General features: G+C 53.2%; 3 protein-coding genes across 3 annotated transcripts; all 3 read right to left on the bottom strand.

Annotated features, from left to right (window-relative positions):
- Window positions 1-6189: 6189 nt before the first annotated feature.
- PG998_014666 (uncharacterized protein) lies at window positions 6190-7159 on the bottom strand (the record flags this gene model as incomplete). The annotated part of the gene is made up of 3 exons (XM_066881482.1): window positions 6190-6324; window positions 6389-6559; window positions 6623-7159. 3 exons carry the CDS (start codon window positions 7157-7159, stop codon window positions 6190-6192), a joined length of 843 nt encoding a protein of 280 aa, XP_066723613.1.
- A 1267-nt stretch (window positions 7160-8426) lies between these two features.
- Window positions 8427-9788, bottom strand: PG998_014667 (uncharacterized protein; the record flags this gene model as incomplete). Its single annotated transcript, XM_066881483.1, has 1 exon — window positions 8427-9788. One exon carries the CDS (start codon window positions 9786-9788, stop codon window positions 8427-8429), a length of 1362 nt encoding a protein of 453 aa, XP_066723614.1.
- A 1912-nt stretch (window positions 9789-11700) lies between these two features.
- PG998_014668 (uncharacterized protein) lies at window positions 11701-12620 on the bottom strand (the record flags this gene model as incomplete). The annotated part of the gene is made up of 2 exons (XM_066881484.1): window positions 11701-12248; window positions 12503-12620. 2 exons carry the CDS (start codon window positions 12618-12620, stop codon window positions 11701-11703), a joined length of 666 nt encoding a protein of 221 aa, XP_066723615.1.
- Between the last annotated feature and the right edge of the window lie 10589 nt (window positions 12621-23209).

Consider the following 23209-nt stretch of genomic DNA (forward strand, 5'->3'; position numbering starts at 1 on the left):
TACGTGTGTCTGTTTGTGGCCCCAATAGCGGCTTCAATCGGCTCTTCAGGACAGAAGTCAGCCATGGAAGGTAATGTTCCCTTAGTCCACATGCATGGGCGCAGGGACCTGGGCGTATGCTACCTGAGGGAGGCCGCTTCGTATAGATCTTCGGGTATCAAATTATACAGACACACAGGAGAAATGTCATGACTGGGTGCAAGCCAGGCTAGTCAACCATAAGAGAGTCATTCTATTGAATACAGTCCAAGAGGACGCTAGATTATGCTCTTGAGGCACGCTCACCTCAGCCTCGTATTGGTCTTGATTCCTTCTGTTCCCAAGCCGAGTATCGGCGTATTCGCAGTTCTACTGGGTCCACCATTCTTTCTCGTTTTTCAGCTATGCCACTAGCTATGGCTATCAGCCCAGCTGTGAACACTGATGTACCGAATCTGGTAGTTTGTTCTCACCTGGGCTCAAGGATGTCATCTGAACGCGGAAGAAGTCATCTTCAGTGACGACTAGCCGCCATTCGAGCAAGGACAACATCTCGGCCTCCATCAAGTTGACATCCGGTAGAGTGAACCGGAAGCGGACCGTTCCACAAGACCAACGACTGTATCTGACCCACTTCTTGTTCTTCGGCGACCAATCGTATAGATACTTATTCGCTACTATCAGCGCAGCTAGGAAGATACGATACGTTGTACATTTGAATTTCCGTGTCGCCAACCTGAGCTTGCCTTCCAAGCGGTGTAAATACTCCAAGGTAGCCAGCAATGTAAGCGGATTGGTGTTGGAGGTCTTCACCAGATCGGAAATGAAACGTTGAAGCAATAATGTCTCACTATCCACTGAACTATCGGAGACGCCTCCCGTCCATCTTCGGCAACACCTGGAGGCTTGATGAATGCCAACTGCATCCGGTGATGTTACGTGGGAGAGGAGGTCGTGGGTAGTACGTGCTAAAATGGACGTCATTTCTTCGGTTATAGCGTTTAGGCTTAGTCGTGCAAGCGCGGTCGTAGTCATGGCTCGTTTGGTACCTGACTGACATGAGGGATCCAACCCAGTTGCCATGATTCTTACACTGCGACTTTCCTCACTCACCTAAGCCCTAAGGACGCAGATCTGACGAGATGCCCATCTATATGAGTTGGAAAACTGCAACTATACTATGGCGCTTTTTGGCAATTTGGAGACAGGAGCCAACTTTTACCTAGATCGACTTTTAGTGCTAGATGTGCCTACTGCGACCCGAATCGGATATAGTGTACACGGCAAAAGCCTATTCAGGCCTACGTCGTCAATAATGTCGCTACCCAACTGGTGCTGTTACGCCATAACCGGAATAGGGGAGCGGAATCCACATAAAAGCGCCTTCCAGACACGCTTCTACACAAGCTTCCCTCTAGTACATACCGTACAGAACTATGGTCGCACATCGCAGCTTTTCGTCAGGATAGATTATATATGACGAAAGAAAGCATAAAACATGGCAACGCAAGATCTTACATCAGCCTTGAAAGGCTTGGGGATCCGAACACATTGGTCATTGAATCTAGTCGTAGCGCGGGTTCTCTACACTCTGCAAACGCCTAATGCTGTATTCCATGGCGTGTTAGCCGAGAACAAGGAGCGTTTGCTGGAGGACGGGCCGAACGTGGACTTGCTCTGGGTATGCGAACGAGATGGTTCTGTGGCCGTATGGCTGGAGAGCCAGCAGCGGCCCGCAATCAGGGAGGGCCAATCAGATCATAATATGGATGCGGTGATAGGGCACTATGACACCAGAAGTGGGGTCCTATACTACTCTGTAAGGTGGACTGGGTACGAATGCCCAACCTGGGAGTCGGAGCAGGATCTAGACCAGTATGCTGCTTTCCTGGACCACTACTGGGCTACTTTGCAGCATCAAAACCGATTCGATTGAGCGGTTTTGTGTCTGGGGTAGGGGGATGGAGTACTCTGAGGCGGAAGCACTTCGAGCTGCAACCAGCTTTGGTCCATAAGGTGTTCTAAGGACGCCAAGGTACCGTCACATCTAGCCGATCAAATGTATGACCTTCTAATATTGATTCGCGTAAAAGCGGCTGGCTGGCTGGGTATTTAGGGTGTGGTAGCCTTAACCTCCGCGACATGATTCTCAAGATGTGCTTCAGCTGCGGACATTCGCCCAAACTTTGCTTGACCCGGTCACTTGACCACCATGCGGCACGCCATCGCCGTCTTGACTACAGTATCGGTAGCTGCTTCGCCAATGCGCACCTGGACGAATGCCACAGGCTGCCAGGTTGCGACCCTCGGCAACTTTGCTTGGGAGATCAGGAACTTCGACCACCAGGTGTTGGATGCACGGGGGAATGTCAGCTTCGACCTGTCGAGTCCCGCGTTGTCGCACACATCGCAATGTAGTGCATCGGATAGCCAGCCGTTCGGCGGCTTCTATGGTACCATTCCCTATATGTGTGCCGATGGGCCTTTGGGTACTACCACGCAGACGACCTTCGACTTCAACAGTGTTAGTCGTGCGCTCAATATCAACCAAACGTGGGTTTGCAGCGATGAGGACCCCCAGTGGCCGTAAGTGACCTTTGAATATCAATGAAGCTCCATTCTTACGTTGGCACAGTGTACGCTTCCATGCTTACGGTTCTATCAACTTGACATTGGACTGTGCAGATAAAGTTACCAACGATTGGAAGATGGATGAGCTTGATTCTAGCCGGGAGACCAAGTGCACATCTGCGGCCGTGCTCCTCAGGCCATATCAAATGACGGCTGTTGCTTAAGTAGCGTTATATATTTTAGAAGGCAGCAGTAGAGGCTTGGATACTACCACTCGATAACTGGTCATGGGAGCAGGGGATCTTGATGAACTGCCAAAGCGGCATGATTGCTCTCCAAATAGAGTATATCAGCCCGTTACCGGACACCAGTTATCAACTGAGTTCCAAATTGTCAGATCATTCATCGTCGTCATCCTGATACCGGATCGACAAAACCGCGACCAGCAGGTCATCTATTCCATAGCCAACGGAGATAATCTAATTTGTCAATATTCATTTCTATATGGGATAGGCCACCACTCACCAGTAGCATGTAAAGCCTAAGTACAGGAAGAAGACGCCAGTCTTTGGCACACGTTATACCCATAGCACCGGCTATGGCCATTATCGAAAGAAGAAACGCCTCCATGAAGACGCAGCCCTTCGTCCGGTGCTTTTTCTGAGAACACACCATCCATTCACACGCTACCCATAACCGAAATGTGGCTGCAGATACGAGCATGACGATACTTCCGTGGTAGGCATGGACACCAGCGATGATGACGCCCGCCAAAAAGGAACCCAGGATTATCGGCAACCCCACAGCAAGCCGGAGCAAATGTAATGATCCATGCACTGATGGCCACATCCTGCTCATCCGGAAGCACTAGAGACGTCAGCATCGATGGTAAGCTCTACCCGTCGGCCAATGTACCTGACTTATCATGCTTACTGCTACGATGGAACCAAGCAGATATACCGTCCAAATGTTGATTTCGACAAAGACTGTGAGCATAGCGAACACGACCACGACCGCGAGTGACAGAATTATCTGGCTGGCTGAAAGAAATAGAAGCTCGAGGCGAAACTTCACACGGAGCAGCTGGCAAGCCTTCAGCGGCTGTGCTACTCGTCGGTGCTTATGAAGTACATCGAACGCATGGAGCAGTGTGGCCAGTACACTCAGCCCGGCAGGAACGAAGCGTAAGTCGTAGAGAAGAGCCATTGCGGTCCAAGAGCTTTTGCAGCTAGCCAGTACTTGAGGAAGTGAAATGTAGGAAGGAAGTAGAATGATTGACGAGAGCTTCGAGCTATCGTACTTGTATTGGACCAGACTTAAGAAAATCCTGACCGCCCTAGGGTGAGGCACGCTCTATGGGTTGGCTATGGTGTCTGGAAGCACATTGATAGGTGGGAAATCGTATCTGCGTTGCTGCAGTCGGCAGTGGCGATACTGCCCAGTTCAATCAGACCAGGCCGGCTTCACGAAAGACTGGTGCTTTCGTGTCAGTCATCCTCTGCGTTTTCGAAAACTCGACTCGGTACCGGATGTGCACTACGCCATACCTGACTAGGTATGCTACACACCTACCCTATAGCAGAGTCGTCTTGAGAGGTCCGAACCTACACTACGTGTAAGGTTTCGATGTAACTGGGATGTTCGGTTACATCTTATTAGGAGTCACATCACGTCTCGTCTGTTGCTTCCAGCATTGAGTACAATCGCCTTGGCTTCTCGAGCCGACAATCACACGATGCAAGACTCACCGTCGGTGAAGGGATGGTCTCGGCTTCATCCGTGTTGTTGAGCATGATAACTTACGCCGAGTTTAGCTGCGATAGTAGCTGTAGAGGGGGACTCCACCTATTAGGCACCGCCAGCACGTCATGGCTTCGTAAGACGGCGTTGAGGGTCGACCCTGTACGGGTGCCGTATCACCAGCGCTGTCACATTCTACGAGCTAAGGCATATTTAGGACACTCGTCTCCTATTTCAGATGGCTGAAGCGTGCATGGTACATAGCCACAATAATACGTATAAATAGGAGAGCGCACGCTATAAAGGTGACAACGTTCCACGGACTTGAACAGTTTCCCTCTTTCTCTCACATATGCTGCCCACAAACACAACATTACTTTCATCAGAGATCCCAGCAATCGATTCCCAGCTGGATGACAAACCAACCAACGGCATGAACTCTACGCCAGCATTGAACACCATGCCCTTGGCGGACTCGGAGCTGTGCCTCGTGCACTATGGTCTTCTCAATCCATATAGTTATGTCAATCCTGTCAACATGCTCGGGTTAGGGAACACTCAGTCAGGCACCTACAGCAGCGAAGAGTATAGTCTATTTTCACTGATGATGCCTATGGTTCCAGCATCCCAGACGCTTCTCTCTGAATTTCCACTGAGCGAGACATTCGCCGAGATGCCGCAAGCAGCGAACGATCGAAATTTGGATGATTGTCCTCCTCTGCCATCAGTTCAGAGCAATCCGCCTTTCTATCAAGCTTCACTACCAACGCCGTCTCTGAGAGGCCCATGTGAACAGCCACAGAATCACTCCTCGCCCATTGATTTGGAGATGAAGCAAGATCGTGCTTCGGGAGCATCACAGCGTCATCAAGCTTGCAGAATCACCCAGACACAGCAGCAGCAGCCGCCGCAGGGGGACAGTCGGGCACAATGCCTCTAAAGAATATTGTGTTCGAATCCAACGAGCCCGGGCAACCCGACTTGTTTACCTTTCCTTTTCGGCAAAATGACAAGCTTGGGAGGAACCAGAGTTCTATGTGTCTCGACTTTCAGCTATCTACCCTTCCAGGTCCAACTTTCCCGTACCCCAGCTTGGTTAGCAGCAGTGGATTGGATGACGTTTCGACCGTGCCGCAGAGGTTGTCGAAAGGTAGTGCAAATGGAGGTATGCCGCTACTGCAGAGGCGTAATCGCAGATCACGTCTCCGTGCTAGCTTGTCGGGAGCCACAAGTGCTGCAGTATGCCATGTGCATCTCTGCTGTTTGTCCTCTCCATGCAAGGCCTGGACAAGAACTTCTTCCGCAATCTTCACCTTTGTACCTAGGGCTGATTGACTAGTTTTATCTATTCTTTCGTTATCCGTTTCCTGCAAAACTAGCGAAATAAGTGACCAAGCTGTTGGTAACAGGATTGGAGGAAACAAACCACGACAACTCTCGGAATCCAGTCCAGATACACCTGAGACTCGGGGTGTGCAGCTGAGAGCAGAGCCATCGAACCTGGAAGCAAAAAAATAGCCGAGAAGAATGGGGGCCATCCCACCGCATCCGCCGCTCAGACATCTTGTACGTGGAACAAAAGAAAAAGCTTCGAGGCTTGTACTGTTTCTTCATTATATGTGGTGCCTACAACAGTATAGGCAAGAACGCCAGTAAACACTTCAATTTGCGTGATAGTCCTCTCGCCCAATGCTCCCTTATGCGAGATCAGGAACCAGGCGCAACCACGGCCGTTCGGGCTACCCAGGATGGAGTCGAACCCTTCCTCTCCCTGCGCGAAGGACAGACGACCGGTGTTCCACTTGCCGATCGTTGGGGATGGACCGAACTTGTTGATTACGGCCTGGTTCACTATCTCCACCGTCTCTTTGTTCGTAATCCAAGACCGGATAAAGTAGTTCAGGTTGCGTACATGGCCCGATTTTGTGGCGCAGGCATCCATCTGTGGATTTGATTAATCATGAGGATGATGCCGACGATGTTGGCGTGGCCGATGCAGAAACGTACCCATTGTGCGAAGGCAACATCGCTCCACTATTGTCATGGAATATCAGCATCGGGTACAAGTAGACGTTGGGAAGAATAGGGAAGGGATTACCCTTTGAAAGTGCGTCAGTTTCTTGTTCGTGCCTTGTAAGGCACTCGTCACCTCGTTCCAGTCATTGGTGCCGAACAGATCCTTCATACTGGACTGGACTGTCTTGGATTTGTCGGCAATGAAGATGCCCTCGGTAACATCAATAGAAGAGTACATTTGTGCTCCTGACACCTATTCTCGTCGGCCTCTACTCAAACGGGGACGATATTCCACCAGCTCGCTCAGGTTACTTACCTCACCGTTGCTCTCGAAGTTCCCTTGGGTGTTGACGGTGAGAGCATCGAGTTCCTCCTCGCTAGGGTCGGAAGGGTTTTCGAAAACCAGGCCCCCTTCTATGTGGCTTATAGAATGGTGTAAAAGACTGTTTCCCGAGGTACCAAGCGCTGCAAAGGTCTGGTCCAGGTAATGTTTGAAGAAAGGTACCTCGCCATTGCTCACGCCCACCCACCCTTCTGTTGCTGCATTCTCCCAATCCATCAAGAAATCAGCCACTTGATAGCTTTGTGTTTGCTCGATGTTCTTTGCCATCAGACAGCGAAGGCTCAATCCTTTCTGGTTGGCTTCAGCATACGTGGCATCGGACAGCCTCTTAGTCAGATTGGTCCGCGCAGAGGTTGTTGGAACTCCGTTGGCTTGTAGGGTCTGGCTTGCCAACCGCAGACGCGCAGGACTCTGAAGAAAAAGGCTTGCATAGATGAGTGAGGCTATCAATACCAGGTGGAACACGAAGACACTCGGCCGGCGAAGCGGTACAAAGAGACCGTACCGCATCATGAAGCTCTACGCAGATAGGATGAAATGTTCTAAGGAGGTAGGTGAGGTCGGTACAACAGTCTCAAGTTATGGATGGCTTTGTCAATTCGCGTAGGAATGAACGACCGGCACGCAAGCCCATATGGGGTTTCAATTCGTTATAGTGGTGTAAACCATTCCCAAGGTCTTTTTCTGGGCGTATCGTTCGATAGCAGAAATGGCAACTGATAACAACATGGTCATTTCAATGTCAGCGGGGAGGTCTCATTTGTCTCCCAATTCGATCATGAACCGTCACCCTGTTCCACATAGGCCAATCTGGATCCGACACAAGGAGCAATAGTTGTCTGGAGAGCCGATATTAAACAGTATATTTACCTACCTAAGTATACAGGAACCACCATTGGCCCCCAGAATTTCATAAGAGACCTACACAATGCTTGTATGTAGAAACTAATGGTGCCACGCCCAGATCCTGCTCGGTGTTTAAGCCGTTGTTGTACTGTTGCAATTTGGAAGAAACATAGGTTCTCCATCTGGACTGCAAAACTGGTTTACGAACACATCGACGCTATATCTGCATACAGTACCACCATATATGATGCTGAGAGAGGTTTTCTGGGTCCTTCACGCTTGTCATACTCCAAATATCTCTTCTGAACCTCTGAAGATGGTGCAAGTGTAGCAACTAGAGTTCCGGGGTAACCGGCTCACAAAGCGGCCCTCATGCTCGAGATGGCCGATGGGAGGCAGACGGCGATTGAGTACATTTCCCATTGGGGTTTCGTAAGAGTGACGCAGAACGTAGCTCGTATGGTATGGTGCATGTGACGAGAGGGCTAACGCTCTCAGACCCTTACGAGCAAGCGATGTAGAACGATGCCCATTGTGCGTGTAGAGCCTCAAATCTCAATTAGGGGGTACGCATGTTCTAAGTATGGGCTAGCGTAACTACACTGCTACATTCCACTATTGGCTGAAGCGTCTGCTTATGTGGCATGGAGGTCTACTTGGTAGTAATGTTGGGCATTACATGGTTCAAATGTCCATAAGATAAAGCACAAGTACACAGTTAGACTAGGGATAAAAAACACGGCAACCTGGCTTGACATAAAGGTACCATGGGTTGCCTCCAAATTGATATTGAATATGGCCAAGAACAGCCTTCGCCTTCGTTGCTTGAGAACAAATCCTAGACTTTCCACTACACTTTACCCCAGCCTACTGGCGAAGCAACCCGCCCGGATAAGGATCGCCGAGTGCGGCCTTGACAGCGACTACCTCTTCAGTAGATAGCAAGCTCTCCCAAGTAAAGTAGCGACACTCCTCGTCCCAGGTGAATATTGCTTGCTCCGTTTACGAGACCAAGCAGGTGCATCCTCTTCCTATCCCAGATAGCGAAGCCCAGCCGGCGAAAGGAATCAAATCGCACACCAGACAGTGGCGAATTATGGAACCTGGCTTTGGGCCATGCGCAGTGATCCTCCATGTGCAACTGGGAAGTCGAAGTAAGCTTGAGCCATACTTGGACACCTGGTGCTTCTTCAAAGAGACAACTTGGTGTCTGGCCCCAACGTCGAGCTTCTGAACTCTCCGGCTTATGCTGCTTGTACAGCTCTCGCAAACGTAGCCTTCCCGGTTCCTTTCTCGTATCCGGCCCCAGAGCTTGGCCTCCGAGCAGCCACTCCACACGCTCCGGAAGCGGAGTGGCAAGTGTTTCAGACATCACCTCCGCTGGTGGGCGGGGCAGCTCATGGTATTGCCGCGCTATGTTTCCCAGACGAGCGGCAGATTTCGTTTCGTTGCTTTGTAAGCTTTGAAGAAATTCTTTGACTGAAAGTATTTCCTCGAATGCGCCACGCTCAGACGGTACGGCAAGGTTGCTCGGTTCAATGAAATCCTCTGGTGCCATCTTGAGAAACATATGCATATCTTCGGAAGGCCAGCGGGTACGAGTAGCACCGTCTTTCTGTAGGACTGCCCGCTGAAGGTCTCCAATGAGCTGCAGGAGCCAAAGTGCCCGCTTGACACGCATCTCTTCCACCCAGCTTGGCGGGCCAGCATCAGATTTCTTCATTGGTTTTCCCACGAACGATCTTTTCCAAGCGGGTAGCCATTGAACCTCTTCGGGGCCGCAGCCAAATGTGTACACGGCGTCGGGACAATACTGCGGCCGGAACTGAGGGCCACGCACGCGAGCGAGGTAAGAGGCCAGACAGGCATGAGTAAGCCTGTTTATGTGACTATGGGTGCTGAGGACCGAGAGCAACACGGCAGGATCGAAACCCACTTGGAGGTCCGTTAACGATCCTATCGTGGTTGATGGTCGCCGAGAATAAAATTTGGGAACCAGAAAGCCATAGCGAAATTCATCGAGAGTATGGAACGGTAAGCCTAGTGTGCGTACAAATACTACGGCACGAACCAATTCTCGGACTGGATGGGCCAGGAGGTCATCGCAGTTGAGGCCATTCAACGCCGCTTCGAAGAGCGCTGGTGCCTGTGTCTGAAACAGGCCCCGTGAACGAGGGCTGGCGCTAACGAGATTGCAGAGTGTTTCAAGGTTGGGTATGTAGAAGAGAATGCACAAAAGGATTTCGGTGGCTAGAGATTCGAAGGCAGGAGGATTCCCGCGATTGCACTCCATGCTCCTATTTGCACAGTCATCCAGTATCTTCGTGGCGTTGTGTGCTTTGGAGAGAAACAACATTCCTCATAAAGAGTGAATGAGAATAGCCGGACTTGTCACATAGATGCAAGGGGGAAGCTTTGTAGACCCACCGGAACCGACGACGGATGCAATCATGGCCTGAGAACCAGTAATAGAGAACTGCGAATCCCCCGCATAGATTACTGTCACTAGCGAAACCAGCGTCCTCCATCCACTCTTTGATAGTTTCCGTTTTAGACCCTTTTGCAGGGGTAGCTGTTGACGCCATGTACCCCGCCATGCTCGCATGTACAGAGTCGATTTTCAGCTTTGCTTACCCCTTCCCTTGTACATTCATAAATCGATTACAATACTCCGGAATTACTTTATGCTACGCAAGTGCTAGAGCTAGAAACCGCTGACGGTCTATGCGCTATTTGGCTCTGCTCGTTCCTGTAAGCGTCTACAAACAGATATTTTGACAGAACTCGGTCAGCCTTACTGTAATGAATCAACGCCAGAAACGATGTTGACTGGATTGTTTGTCAAAAAAATTTTTTTGCCGTTTCTAGCTCTGGCTCTTTTCGAGCACAAAGTAATTCCAAAGTACTGTAATCGATTTATGGATGTATAAGAGAAGGAGAAGCAAAGGCAGGAATTAGCTCTATACCTACGACCATGGCAGGGTACATAGTGTCAACAGCTACCCCTCAAAAGCGGGTCCAAAATGGGAACTATCAAAGAGTGGATAGAGGACGTAGGTTTCGCTAGCGCCTGTACCGTCTCGGCTCTTTATCATATGCATTAGGGGCCGAAGGAGTCGATCCATCTTTTTTCGCCCCGCACATCCATAATGATCCGCGACGCAACTGCAGCGCCGAACTGCTCGAAGGCCTGCCATTTGTGCCGCCTCGATCAATAGCAGGATGAAAGAGGCTTTCGAGGCAATTAGAAAGACCCTAGGCAGCCTACGATAGGGTATTAGCTACAAAGGTGGCAACTACATGATGTTGGAGGTACAGTACATTAGGACGCGAAATCCGATGACCCATGTCATCCTACTGGCTTAATTCGCCACGCTGTACGATATGCTCTCTCCCTACGCATCTAAGTTCTGGCGATAACAGCTGTAAATAAGTTGTGAAAGTAAATCCTTCACCGGTTCAACTGGTGCTTTCCCTTCTATCAGCAACAGATATCGCCATGATATACTTCTTCCTCGTTCTCGGCATCTCCCATGCTACCTACGCAGTACACTCACCACCTGGTCAACCGGATATGGATGTGAACTTGCAGCCTTTCCTCCGTTCGCACAATTACATTAAGCTAACTTGCCGCCAGAGCTTTAATGGTGGCATGGTATGTCCAATATCCTCTGCCATCACGACCTCGACCTCGAACTCGACCTTCCCACAGTCTCCAGCATCAACAACATCCCTGAGCCAAAGTCCAACTTCCATCAGCACCTCTGGTCAAATTACTAGCGATGGCGTTATCGTCAGCATCAACCCAGCCATATGGCTCTCACCGACTCCGACCATTGCTTGCCAGCCGCCTTGCACCCTCGTACTACCGCCCTGGACTATGGAGGCTCCGATTACAATCAGTCTCCCCCTGCGATTGAAACGATTGACGAGACTTGGGAAACAACCGCGGATGGCTTGACAGGATACGGGAGGTCGACCCTCCTGGTCACCATCACGCTTCCCCGGTTACTACCTCTGTGCTTGACCTCTCGAATATTATCCTCTCCTCCTCGGCACCCACACTGGCGAACATCACAAAGAGCATCACCCTACCGCCGGTGACGCTAACGGAATCTTCTCATGGCATTGTTTGGACTTACCATCCAGCGCCTTACTACATTACCAGACCTTCTCCCCCCGCTTGAGAACAGTCCGACCCAAGTCTACATCCAGCCTGGCCCGCCGGGGACACCCTGTCTCGTAGGCTGTGGCAAAGTGTGTCTGATCAATTGCACCGGCGGTGGGCGACGCGGCGGTGGTGGCCTGCCATGCCTTGGCGTGGGTTGTGGTAACAAAGGCCCCAAGAACTGCGTTGGCGGAGGTTGCGCGAACCAACAGGACCCGGACGCCTCAGAGCTGTCGTCGTTGGCTTCGAAGACGTGCGCGACCGAGACACATACCGAGTGCCACCCGGTGTGTACGACATCGCCTTGCTCTACAGTCTGCAACACATACCTTGGCTGCGACTGCACCACGTCCATCGTAACGGACCACTGGGTCTCCTGTGCCGCGACCTCCTGCACTACGACATCTTCCGCGTTGATCACGGGGTGTTTCCTTACGGCGGCGGCGACAACAACTGGCTTGTACTGTCCCCAGATACCGGCGGCTGACCCCAACGAAGGGTCAGGAGACGATGACGAAGGCCTTTCCAGACTTGGTTCTGTCACTACGGTCACCTTCCCCGCTGGTGCCTTGGTAGGGGCCCGCTCTATCGCGATTGATAACAACTATGTCGTGTTCAGCGGCACTGCCTACTTGGTACCCCCCTTCACGCGGGCGACGATAACGTCGCTCGGGAGCCACAGAGCCATACTTATACCACGACATGTTGGTCAGAGCATGGCTGTGACTGTCGATTGGTTAAGTATTCCTACCAAAACAGAAACCCCCCGGTTATAACGATTGGAAGCGATGGCAAGTCAACAAGTGCCCCAACGACCACGGAAACGACCACCAGCCTACCCGAACCGCCAGCAACAGCGAGAACATCGCAGCCTGCCCCGCCTCCAAAGCCGCAGCCAACGGAGACGGCACCGCCTCCGTTACCGTCTCGGTTTGTGTACATCGAATACTGGCTCATGGCGCTGCAAACAGGAGATGAGATGAAGTCTTGGGTTGTTTACACTACCAAGGGCGGAGGACTCGATGTATGCAAGCAGGCAAATGTCGCTGAGTTCCGGACAGACCAGGGTGACCGCACAAAAGCCCATCCGGGTGGTAGCTTCACGTTTCGAGCCTTTGGGATCGATGGGTGCAGGTATACCGGTACAGAATCGACGGTAGGAACTTTGGTTTGCCCTGGCGTGGACCGAATAACATGCATTAAGGATCCGCAGCTCGGCGAGCATTTTCCTTGCGGCCAAGGGGACAATTCGGTATCCCCTAACGTCCGATGCTACTGGTAAACGGGGGAAGTTTTGAATTGAAGCCATCGACCGCATCCGGGCTTATGGGGCCGCGTCACAACTGGCTGTCGGTAGTGCGGTCGCCGCAGAATGCGACCGTGTGATAGCAGCCGTACAACTGGTGCGTGACAGACACGTGACGCAGGTGAGTCATCTATTAAAGACCTTTCCATCCAAACCCATCATCCATCCTTTTCCAGCTCGCAGTAGTCGTTCACAGACTCTTACCGCCTGATCTCCGTTCTACCTTCAAAGCCGCGAAACAACACTTGCCACAATGATGGATGACCACGCCCTCTCCCTTCTCTCTACTGCCACTTTCGGTGTCTCCATAACTTCGGCACACGATGCAAAGACGCGACGTCAGGTCTGTGCATGCGCCATGGAGTTGAGAGAAGAGATCCGTATGCTTCGTGCCATTGTGGCAGAGCTTTTGGTGCGCCTTACCAATATGCAGACGGCATATGCACTGCAATCCCACGTAGTACATACGCAACAAGAGCTCATCAACGCCCTCGGAACGAAGACGACTGTTGCAGGCCGGGTTGCGCCACTGCCGCCAGCATATGAATTGCCACCCTACGACGGTACGATTTCAGCCCGCGCATGGTTGTCGATGCCCGCACGGCAGCCGAGCTCTGTCGCTCCCCAGATCAGCCCACTGATGGAGTTGGCAGAGTCGGCCGAGATGGAAAGTCGCGAGGGAAGTCATGGCAAGCGAGAGGCAAGCCAGGTCTTTTATGCTGAGAACAAACGGCAGAGATATGCATGACTACGCAGCACTTGACGATCTCGACAAGCTAGCACGGAATGTGCTACGTAGTATGGGGGACCTGCCGTAGAATTGTTGGTAGAATATCGGAAATGAAGCTTTACTACCTGTATTGATGGTTGATTATTTTGACTGTGACCATTGCATGGAAGTCATTGTCGCTCGGCCCACGTGCCAAAAGCGCATGAAGCTTGGAGGTGGAAGAAGCAGGTTAAGGGGGTGGCTCTCGTCAGCCACAGGAAAACGCGGCTGTGCCATGTGGGGGCGGACTACCGGTTCAATTACAAGCAAAGCTCAAAACAGCAACAAATGCCATGATCAACTTCTTATCCGACATATCGACGGAATTGAGTAGGCACGAAAACGGCGAATCTTCGTATCGCACTGGCAACCCCCGCATAACGTACGCGGACGACCGACGACCGACAATACAAGCTGCAATCCAGCACAGCATGGTAGCGAGCACAATGGGGGCGGGGACAAGCTCGCGACTTGAGCACGGCAGCATGACGACAGTTACTACCAAGAACACCAGTTGAGGTGACCGTTTACAAGAGAGACGACAGCAAATCGACCATGATTGATATTCACTGTTTCGAATGACCGTCGAACCCGAAACAGGCACGCCGGCACACAGCGACTCCCTATGGCCCAATCCACTGATATCCAATATCCTCTTGCGAAGCCTTACACCTGATCGAAAAAGGTGTCGTCCAAGGGGTCGGCATCGGCCACGGGGAAGAATCGCTCCAACAGGGATTTCATCTGCGACAACCAGTCCGTGACCCTCTGGGTTTGCTGCAGGAACCTGTATTCGATGTCAGTTGAACGACCTGCGCCAGAATGAACATGGCGACTTACAGACGTTCGACCTTCTGTATGCTGTCCGGGCACTGTGGTCAGATAAGCGCATCGTTGCGACGGCGGTGGAGACCTACAAAGTCGTGAATCTGGCGAGACGTGGGCGTGCGTGAGTAGGAGAGCTCGGCCGTACGGGCGGGGATAGACTTACTTTTCGTTGTGGAGGGCCAGCTCGGACTGGACGGCGTTGAACTTTTCCAGCAGCTCATTCACCTTGTGCAGCAGTTCTTGGGTGTCGCCCGACCTTCTTCGTTTTCAGTACAACGCGCGGACTGGATGTGGAGGGACCTACGGTGGCGGGGAGCTGAAGGGGCCCGAGTCGTAGCCTTCTTGGTCATCGAAGAAGTTGGGAACGTCTGGAAAGGACAGTGGTTGTTGGTTCGGAGGCTGGAGCTGCGTGGCAGAAGGAGCGACAGTCTTGGGCGCAGGGGCAGGAGCGGGTGCAGGCGCGGGCGCCGTGGTGGCATGGCTTGCTGATGGTCGGGCCCGCCGTGGGTGGCGCGGACGCTGTGCACCGTATCGCTGCGAAGGGAGCATGTCGGCGTGGATGGAAGTGACGGATGAATAGAGGAAGTTACAGGTGAAGGAGAGCAAGGTGGGCGAAGGATAATGGAATATGCAACTCACTGAGAGCCTTGGCCCCAAAACTGGTATTTCTGTGGCCCGATTCGTGCGGTGCTGTAACGAAGCAGCAAGCATAGATGCAAGCCCAGCACGGTTTGGTGGCTGGGCTGTCAGGCGCGGAGTTGGGCTTTCCAATTGGGAAGTACCGATCCATAACCTACACGTATGGGCAGAGGCGACGTTCTGGACAAAGTACGACTTGTGAAGCATAGCCGTGCAAGAGCCGATTAGCAGCATCCGACTCGGAGCAGACGTGGCGGAGGGTCGAAGTGAGCCTGCACCGAAAGCGGCCGACAGCGTGTGATTTCGGATCTTTGGCCTATTCGTGAGCAAGCGGCTCATCTGCAGCTGCCGTCAGTCCGGACTCTACGCGTGGGACGTACCACCGTGTTCTGGCGTGGATTCTGACTCAGAGGCATTCCATCCTATGGTCCTCAGTCGAGCGCCAGATCAGCAGAACGAGATCGACCGGGGCTGGGATCCGGTTCTGGATTAGCACTGCTTCCCACACCCGAGCGGCTCCAGTACCGCTTCCGCCTCCGCGCGTGAACAGCCCTTTCGGTGCTGGTTCTGGGTCGCCGATTTAGACGCTGGATGGCTTCGGCGCGCCACTGATCGACCCGTTCCCGAGCCAGTCTAGATGTCTGCAGAATTGTATGGGCGACATTGTGATCAAGGACCGGAAAGAGCGCGGGAGGATGTTCATACCCTCGGAGAGGCGAAGCAGCAAGGTCTCGCATCGTCGTGGACCAGTTCTGGGGTGCGTCCGTTCCGGCGAAAGTCCATTCGACTTTCGGCCTGCTCAGAGCCGAGCGCAGTCGTTTCCACCCCAGATGAACGCGGGCAGACATTGCACTGGCGAACGAGCACGAGCGGTTCCGGCGGCGGCATGTCCACCGCAGTACGCCTTGACGAGTACGTGTTGCCAAACCACATGGATCTATGCAGTCCGTGCTACAATACGAGAGCGAGTGACCGCACGAGCGCGGAATCAGGGCGCAGGGTCATGGAAAACTACGGGCGGCGGCGACGATTTGCCATTCAAGAAGCACGGCGAGGGAAAGGGTAAAGTGCCATGTATGTACGTAAGTATGCACCAATACATTATATTCATCTATTCTATTCGCGTCTCTGCATTGGCTCTGCTCACGGGGTCGGGACTGCCCGATCCGCGCCAACAGGTTCGTAGCCAGCACCACGTACAGGCGCAGAGGCCGGCTTCGCTGGCCGCACTGCCACTAGCAGGTGCAGGGAAAAACCTCGGTACATGAGATGCTCGAATGTAGGAGGAAAACCCGGGTGGCCAAGGCGGGCAGGAGATGACTCGAACTGCGGACGCCAGAGCCAGGCTCGATACCACTCCGCAGGAGATGCTCGACTGGATGGGTGGCAGAGCCCGTTGGATTATCCGGCAGGAGATGACTCGGACTGCCGGAGCCCAACGAAAAACCCAACCCCAAGAGGAAAGTCGTTGAAGGGAGGGCTGCCCCAGGAGGTAATAAGTCGCTGAAAGGAAGGGTGCCTCAGGAGGTAATAAGTCGCTGAAAGGCAGAGCCAACCCCAGACTCTGAAAGGCAGAAGAAAGAAAAAAACCCAACCCCAGGAGGTAGTAAGTCGCTGAAAGGAAGGGTGCCCCAGGAGGTAATAAGTCGCTGAAAGGAAGGGTGCCTCAGGAGGTAATAAGTCGCTGAAAGGCAGAGCCAACCCCAGACTCTGAAAGGCAGAAGAAAGAAAAAAACCCAACCCCAGGAGGTAGTAAGTCGCTGAAAGGAAGGGTGCCCCAGGAGGTAATAAGTCTCTGAAAGGCAAACCCAACCCCAGGAGGTAGTAAGTCACTGGAGGGGAAGGGGGTGATCCAAAAGGATGCACAAGGAAAGAAAGAAGAAAAGAAACCTCGACTGCGCTGGAGAAGGTCGCCTTTATATAATCGTGTCGACGGCTAAGGTCTGTCAAGGTGGGCCCCTACGTACATGCTGTGTATGGTTCCTGCCCATGTCTTCCGTCTGGCGTTTCGGCTCCTCTACAGACGTCCACTGCCATCCCAGCCACCGCTACGGCACAACCGGCGACATGAGTGACTCTCCTCCAAAGCTGGCTATGCGCCTCTCGGGGAGTGTTTTCTGGTCCCTTCTGCCAGTGTCACGGCTCCAGGATCTACTCCTGCATCTATGTCCCTCTTCGCCTCCTGGGCCATGTTTGTCCCTCCCTCTCTTTTTCCTCTTTTTCTCCCTTGCTCTCTCTCGCTCCCTTTCTTGCTCCGCTCGCCCCTCTCGCCCATTCCTTCGCCCTTGCCCATTCCTTCGCCCTCTCTCGTTCCCTCGTCTCTCTCGTTCCCTCGTCCCGTCGCCCTCTCGCCCTCTCTCGTCCCCTCTCTTGTTCCCTCGTTCTCTCCCTCTCGGTCTCTCCCTCTCACTCTCCTTCCACTTCCCCTCCTTCCACTTCCCCTCGTTCCGCCTCTCTCTTTTCCCCTCCTTCGCTTCCCATCTCTTCTTGCTGCCACTACGCTTACCTACTTTACGCTCATTGTCTGATACCCCCTCGCTCGTCTTCCATAAGTAGACTGCTCCACCGTCACATTGCCAGTCAGCGAGTATGCCCGCCGTCGCACGATGCGCTCAACGTCGACTGCGTAACTCGAATCTCCCAACAGTATCCGGCCGCAATCCCTACAACCTCGAGGCGCGACCGCCGCCATTTCGAGGCCACAACGGAGGCCACAACGGAACGGCCGTCATAGGAAACGTACCTGGTCGTGCATGGCCAGGAAGCACCCGATCGGCGTTTGTACCTCCAAGACGCAGGCAGTGGGGATTGCCTATAATACTACGCGGAGGATTCGATCGGAGGACGCAAGGCCAGTGACTACCATGGTCCGGCTATTCATGCAACAGGACCAACGCAGGAGACTGCGAGCCACGGAAGAGTTCCACTTTAGCATTTGGCCCACCCACGCAATTGCTCCCAATACCAACCGGCGGTCGGCTTTGGCCTACTGGCAGCGCCCGACGAAGACGTCGCATAACTCCTATCAGTTTGCTCGGCTGTTCTGGCGTAGTTACGGCAAGTGGACAAATGGCTGGCTGGACGGAATGGCGGAGACTGGCTCCGAGAATGGCGGAGACTGGCTCCGATGTTCGTAGGCTCCTTCTACTTCCCAACGAATGCACCATGGCCGACTTCTTGCGATTTGTTTCCTAGAGTATCCGAGCGCCTGCATTGATTGACAGTGGTTATAAGTACGATGGGGCTTCTGTGTGCTCCATTTACCCCGGCCATGGCTCGCTAGTGAGACTTGTCGCGACCCATACGAGAGCCCTGCAGTAAGACCAGTCGCTCCACACCCAAATGGGTCGGTCAGAGCAGAAGCCGGCCCAGTTAACTCTAATGCAACTTCCATTCCCCCGTCTCACCAGGAATGGACGGAAGCACGACAGTAACAGGCGCGAATGGTGAACAATCGAGCACGGGGCGGTGACGCTTAAAGTCTCTTCGTTGGTTTTCTCTTCCCGTGCAGTGCCATACCCCGCAGCAGCGACGATTGACCGTCCCCGGATGCAGACATGACCGTGATGGCCGCTGATTGGGTTCCGACTACACGGACCGCAATTTCGCGTTCAGCAGAATGCCACTATCCGGCTAGTCTCGGCGTGGCAGCATTCCCGCTTACGCTTGGCGCAATGAACCATGCCGCCTCTGCTGTTGGTTGGCTGCCTACGGTCGGGAGAGAACAGGACTCGGCACGAGTCATGCAAAGGAGACAACCGGAATGCCGCCAGGTTGCTATGGCCTACCCAGCGCTTGCCTACCGATGCGGCCTAATAACTGCAGGCTTTCTCCCAGCGCAGCCAATGTCGGAGCACTCGGACCAGACAAGGGACGCAGATACGCCGTTCGCCAGATGCAATCAAGATAGGAAACGAACTGGGCCGACAAAGAGCCTGAGCGTGCTGTAGCCAGATGCAAGACACAGAGCAACTGCCCAACTACATACCACCTCTGCGGCTGTCCCACAAGCCGAACGACCCATGCTCCAAGGACGTGTTTCCCTACCGGTTCGGCATGCCAAGCATGCTTGCACTCATTCCAGTCATGCCATTTTCTGTAGCGGTGCTGCGTGATGACTGTTGGCTGACGGCCAGTTGGGAGGTGACGGGGAACATCTGTGTCAAGAAACGAGCTATCAGACGTTAAGCGCAGTTCTACCTGAGCCGCCTACCAATAGCAGTGCCATGTCATGCCAAACCAGGCGTCATACCGAATCTCCAAGCTGAGTTCTCCGCATACAATCTTCAACGTAGACGAGTTTACGCCCGCGCCAGACAAGGTGAGCACCACACGAAAACGGTGCAGTGGCCATGCTCTGTCCCGTCCTAGCTCGTTTAGCATCTTTGCCTTCACCACATCTTGAGGCGCAACAAGGTGGCATTGTACTGGCCAACACCTGCTGCACAGCCTCTTGCCTGGATACTATCGCCAATCGCCAGCCGCCGACCTGCCGCATCGGATTTTGCTCACCTGATCGGATCCTACACCCAATGTGGGAGCTACAATGTGGAGACGTTCATGCGCATTCGGGTGTTCCAATGAACGCCAAGGATGCGGAGGGCTTCCCCGCTCCTAGTTCAGGTATGTGATTGGCACGTCCTGGTGACGCATGCAAGGCGGATCCAGCGTCCAAGGGACACCTAAGCGAGGCCTGGCCCTGGGAACACCAGTACAAGCGAATGCAGAACAAGAAGAGTAGACCTCTCGATCTCTCAGAGGCGCTGAATCACGGGCAAAGACACAGGTAAGTGGGCAAAATATACAATTGAACTTCTGCGACGCACCTACGTCACGAAAGTCCCGACGCACCGCGTCTCGTCAACACTCCTAGAGCACATCTGCCGTACTGGTAAAGCACCCTGGTAAAGCACCCTGGGCAAGACCGGATATGAGCCCGCTATGGAAGCCCGACATCACTGGAGACCTACTGATTGTTGTACATCTTGTCCTTGATTTTGCGAAACAACTTCCCAAAATCTTCCTAACTAAGCGCAATCTCTGCTAGCGCAGCATAAGCGCTGACACACTATTGGAAATCGCACCACGTTCGGTAGAAGAGGGGTAACCCAAACCCCTCGAACACGCCTTCCTTCGGACCGAGCTGGAGCTGGATCGCCGCTCACCCTTGGCCAGCAGTTCGCCATAGCATCCTCGTCAAGCCGCCCGGCGAGCGCTGGCAATCGGCGCGAGGTTCCGTGCCAGGATGAGGACTGGGAACGCGCAGGCCTGTGAAAAGCAGGTTGGAAGAGTTGCGACAGACATGTCCACCATGGGCCACCACTTCGTCACACTGAAATCGGTTCGATAATGTAGTCCTTTCGATATGACCTCGCTCCATGACCTGTGTCGCAATCCTCAGCCGTCGGATGGAGTGGATTGACCACGCCGCTGCATCTCGTCTCGGTGATGCACGTTACTGCTCGATTGTCGGTGATTGTCGGGGATTGTCGGTTGCTCGGGCATTCCGAAGGGAGGAATGTGTCCCGACAGATTGGGTCACTAGAGAAAGGGAGGCAAGGGAGGCAAGTGGTCTTTATAACAGCAGGACAGGTCCAACAAAATGGGCAGCGCATGGCGCTAATTCGAGATCAGCTAGTGCTAACCCCACCCAACGGGCCAATGGGTGTTCGGCCTGTGCCGGCCAAGCAGTCGAGCTGTGTAGGTCGTAGCTGCTTTGGGCCTCGTGCCAGTGCGCGGACCGCCTTTTGATTGTCTGTCACCCAATAGACATTGGATTTTGCTCATGCTGCGCCTGTATGTCATGTCGACTTTTTCCAGCTTTCGTGTTTACCATGCTCAAGTTGATTGACTGCCACTGTCAGGGCCGTCACACTCGAAGTCGTCTGGAGCGGTCTATCTGAATCTAATGACCTTGGCGGAGGTTAGACTTGGGAGACGACAGCTGTCTCTGTAGTCTCTGTAGTCTCTGTAGTCTCTGTAGTCTCTGTAGTCTCTGTAGTCTCTGTAGTCTCTGTAGTCTCTGTAGTCTCTGTAGTCTCTGTAGTCTCTGTAGTCTCTGTAGTCTCTGTAGTCTGTAGTCTCCTCGTAGTTGTGACCGAGCCACCATGAGCAAAAACGCAAAGCCCTTCAAGATGAGTGTACAGCACCGTGCCCGACCTGTGCTTCTCACTGCTTCGCACCATCTCAGCGTCGGGGTCTTCTCTACCTGCCATTCCAGGAACAGCGGGCCTTCCGGGAAGTCAGTGTCTACCGTGGCAGCTAGAAGCGACCTGTGTCGCGAAGAGCCTGAGGGTTGAATCCGCCCACTCGGCCAGACAAGCTGAACGGGAGCCGACAGTCGCAAGAGTTTGACAGAGGATTTTTCTGGTGTAAGCTAGTTCCGTTCTTACGACATACCCAGCGTTCGAGGGCAGCCGAAATGCATCTGGCCGTACTCGTACGCAGTCCCGAGTAGCTCGGGGTCACTGTACGCCGAATCCCCGTGCTGCTGTTCTGGTTCGTACTTCCCCGTATCTCTGGGCAAAGCACACTCGTTTTGCACCGTTTCCTGATGATGCTACCGAAAGCTACTCCGATATGCCAGGCTCCGTACCTCGAGGTCCAGTAACCAGAAGTCACCAGCGCAATACAGTACAGTACCCAACCTGCCATTTATGGGTTGATCATGTTGCGAAGCTACCGATTTCTCAATTAGGAAGTGCTTCTTGGCAGCCGGTCTAACCATGTTGCGTCAAATTCGATGCTGGCGTAGCTATGGTCCCGTACAGACGTACCGTAGACGACCTGCCGTATTACGGTATGCAGAAGAAACGGCATTGACATGCTGGCTGCCAGCGAACGTCTGAAAACGGACGTGGCCCATGCCAGAGTACCAAATGCTTCCAGTGCTGGGGGCGGTAGAAGTGCGCTTTCGTGGTCGTGCTGGTCATCTACGCTTGTGAAGTCCTTTGCTACGGCCTACTCCAGATTGGATACTTGGTCAACATGTGAGATGTCATCGGTGCCTGCTTGCCACGCGTAGCGACCGCCATACTGCTCATACGGCCCATACGACTGGCTATCCTTGTCGAGCAAGAAGTCCGACGGTCTGCAGAGTTGGAGGACTGGGGGTAGGTTATGCTGCACGGCTGGCACAAGTTCTGATCCCATGGCTGGACTTCGCCGACGACTCAATTCCGCCGCTTCCAATGTGTATGGGCCCCTCGTGGCTGCCGAAGTGCTTCTGTGGCTCGTTGCTTTGGGCTAGTTCGGTCCGTTCACGAGAGGTAGCAGAAACGCATCTGGTTGTTCTCCCAGGTACTCAAATAGTAGCATGCGCTCCTTGTACCCGAAAGCCTCACTGCAGCTCTTCTGGTTCATACCTACCAGTATCATAGCTCAGCTATCTGCACCTGTTTTTGGCCATGCTACCTGAAGCGACTTCCGGTCCTATTGGGTTCGTACCTCAAGGTACAGTCGTCAAAAGAGGCCGGTGCAGTACTGACGGTGTGACTTACGTGCAGTTCATCTTGCGAAGCTAGACTCTCGATCAGGAAATGCTTTTTCGTAGTCGGTTCAAAGTTATCTCTCCAGCTCTGCGTCGTTAAGCGGCGGTAGGGCAGATGTCGACCTCAGGACGCAGAGCTGCTGGTGGCGCCGCCGGTCCAAAGGAGCAAAGCCAGCGAACAGCAGCGCCGATATTGTTGTGCTCCGTTGTTGGCCGTGTCGCACTTGCTGGCTCACACGAGGCACTTTCAGGTCCCTCCAATTCCCACCGAGTAGTATGCAGAAATGGTACTGAGTGGCCAAACTACCATTCTGGTCCCCCCGATCGTATTATTCAATTGTACCATTATCGACGTGGTGCGCCGATTCGAATGGAGCGCGAATCATCCAGTAACATACAATACTGTCTTTTGCTGCGTAAGCTCGAAGAGTCTCACGGGCTGGTTTCAGTCCTGAGTTTTGTTGGCCTGATTCTAATGCAGAATCGGAACGGTCCTCAAGTGGCACTCGGAGACA

This window comes from Apiospora kogelbergensis (assembly GCF_038363985.1).
Source record: "Apiospora kogelbergensis strain CBS 113332 chromosome Unknown utg000012l_segment0_segment0, whole genome shotgun sequence".
Lineage (NCBI taxonomy): Eukaryota > Fungi > Ascomycota > Sordariomycetes > Amphisphaeriales > Apiosporaceae > Apiospora > Apiospora kogelbergensis.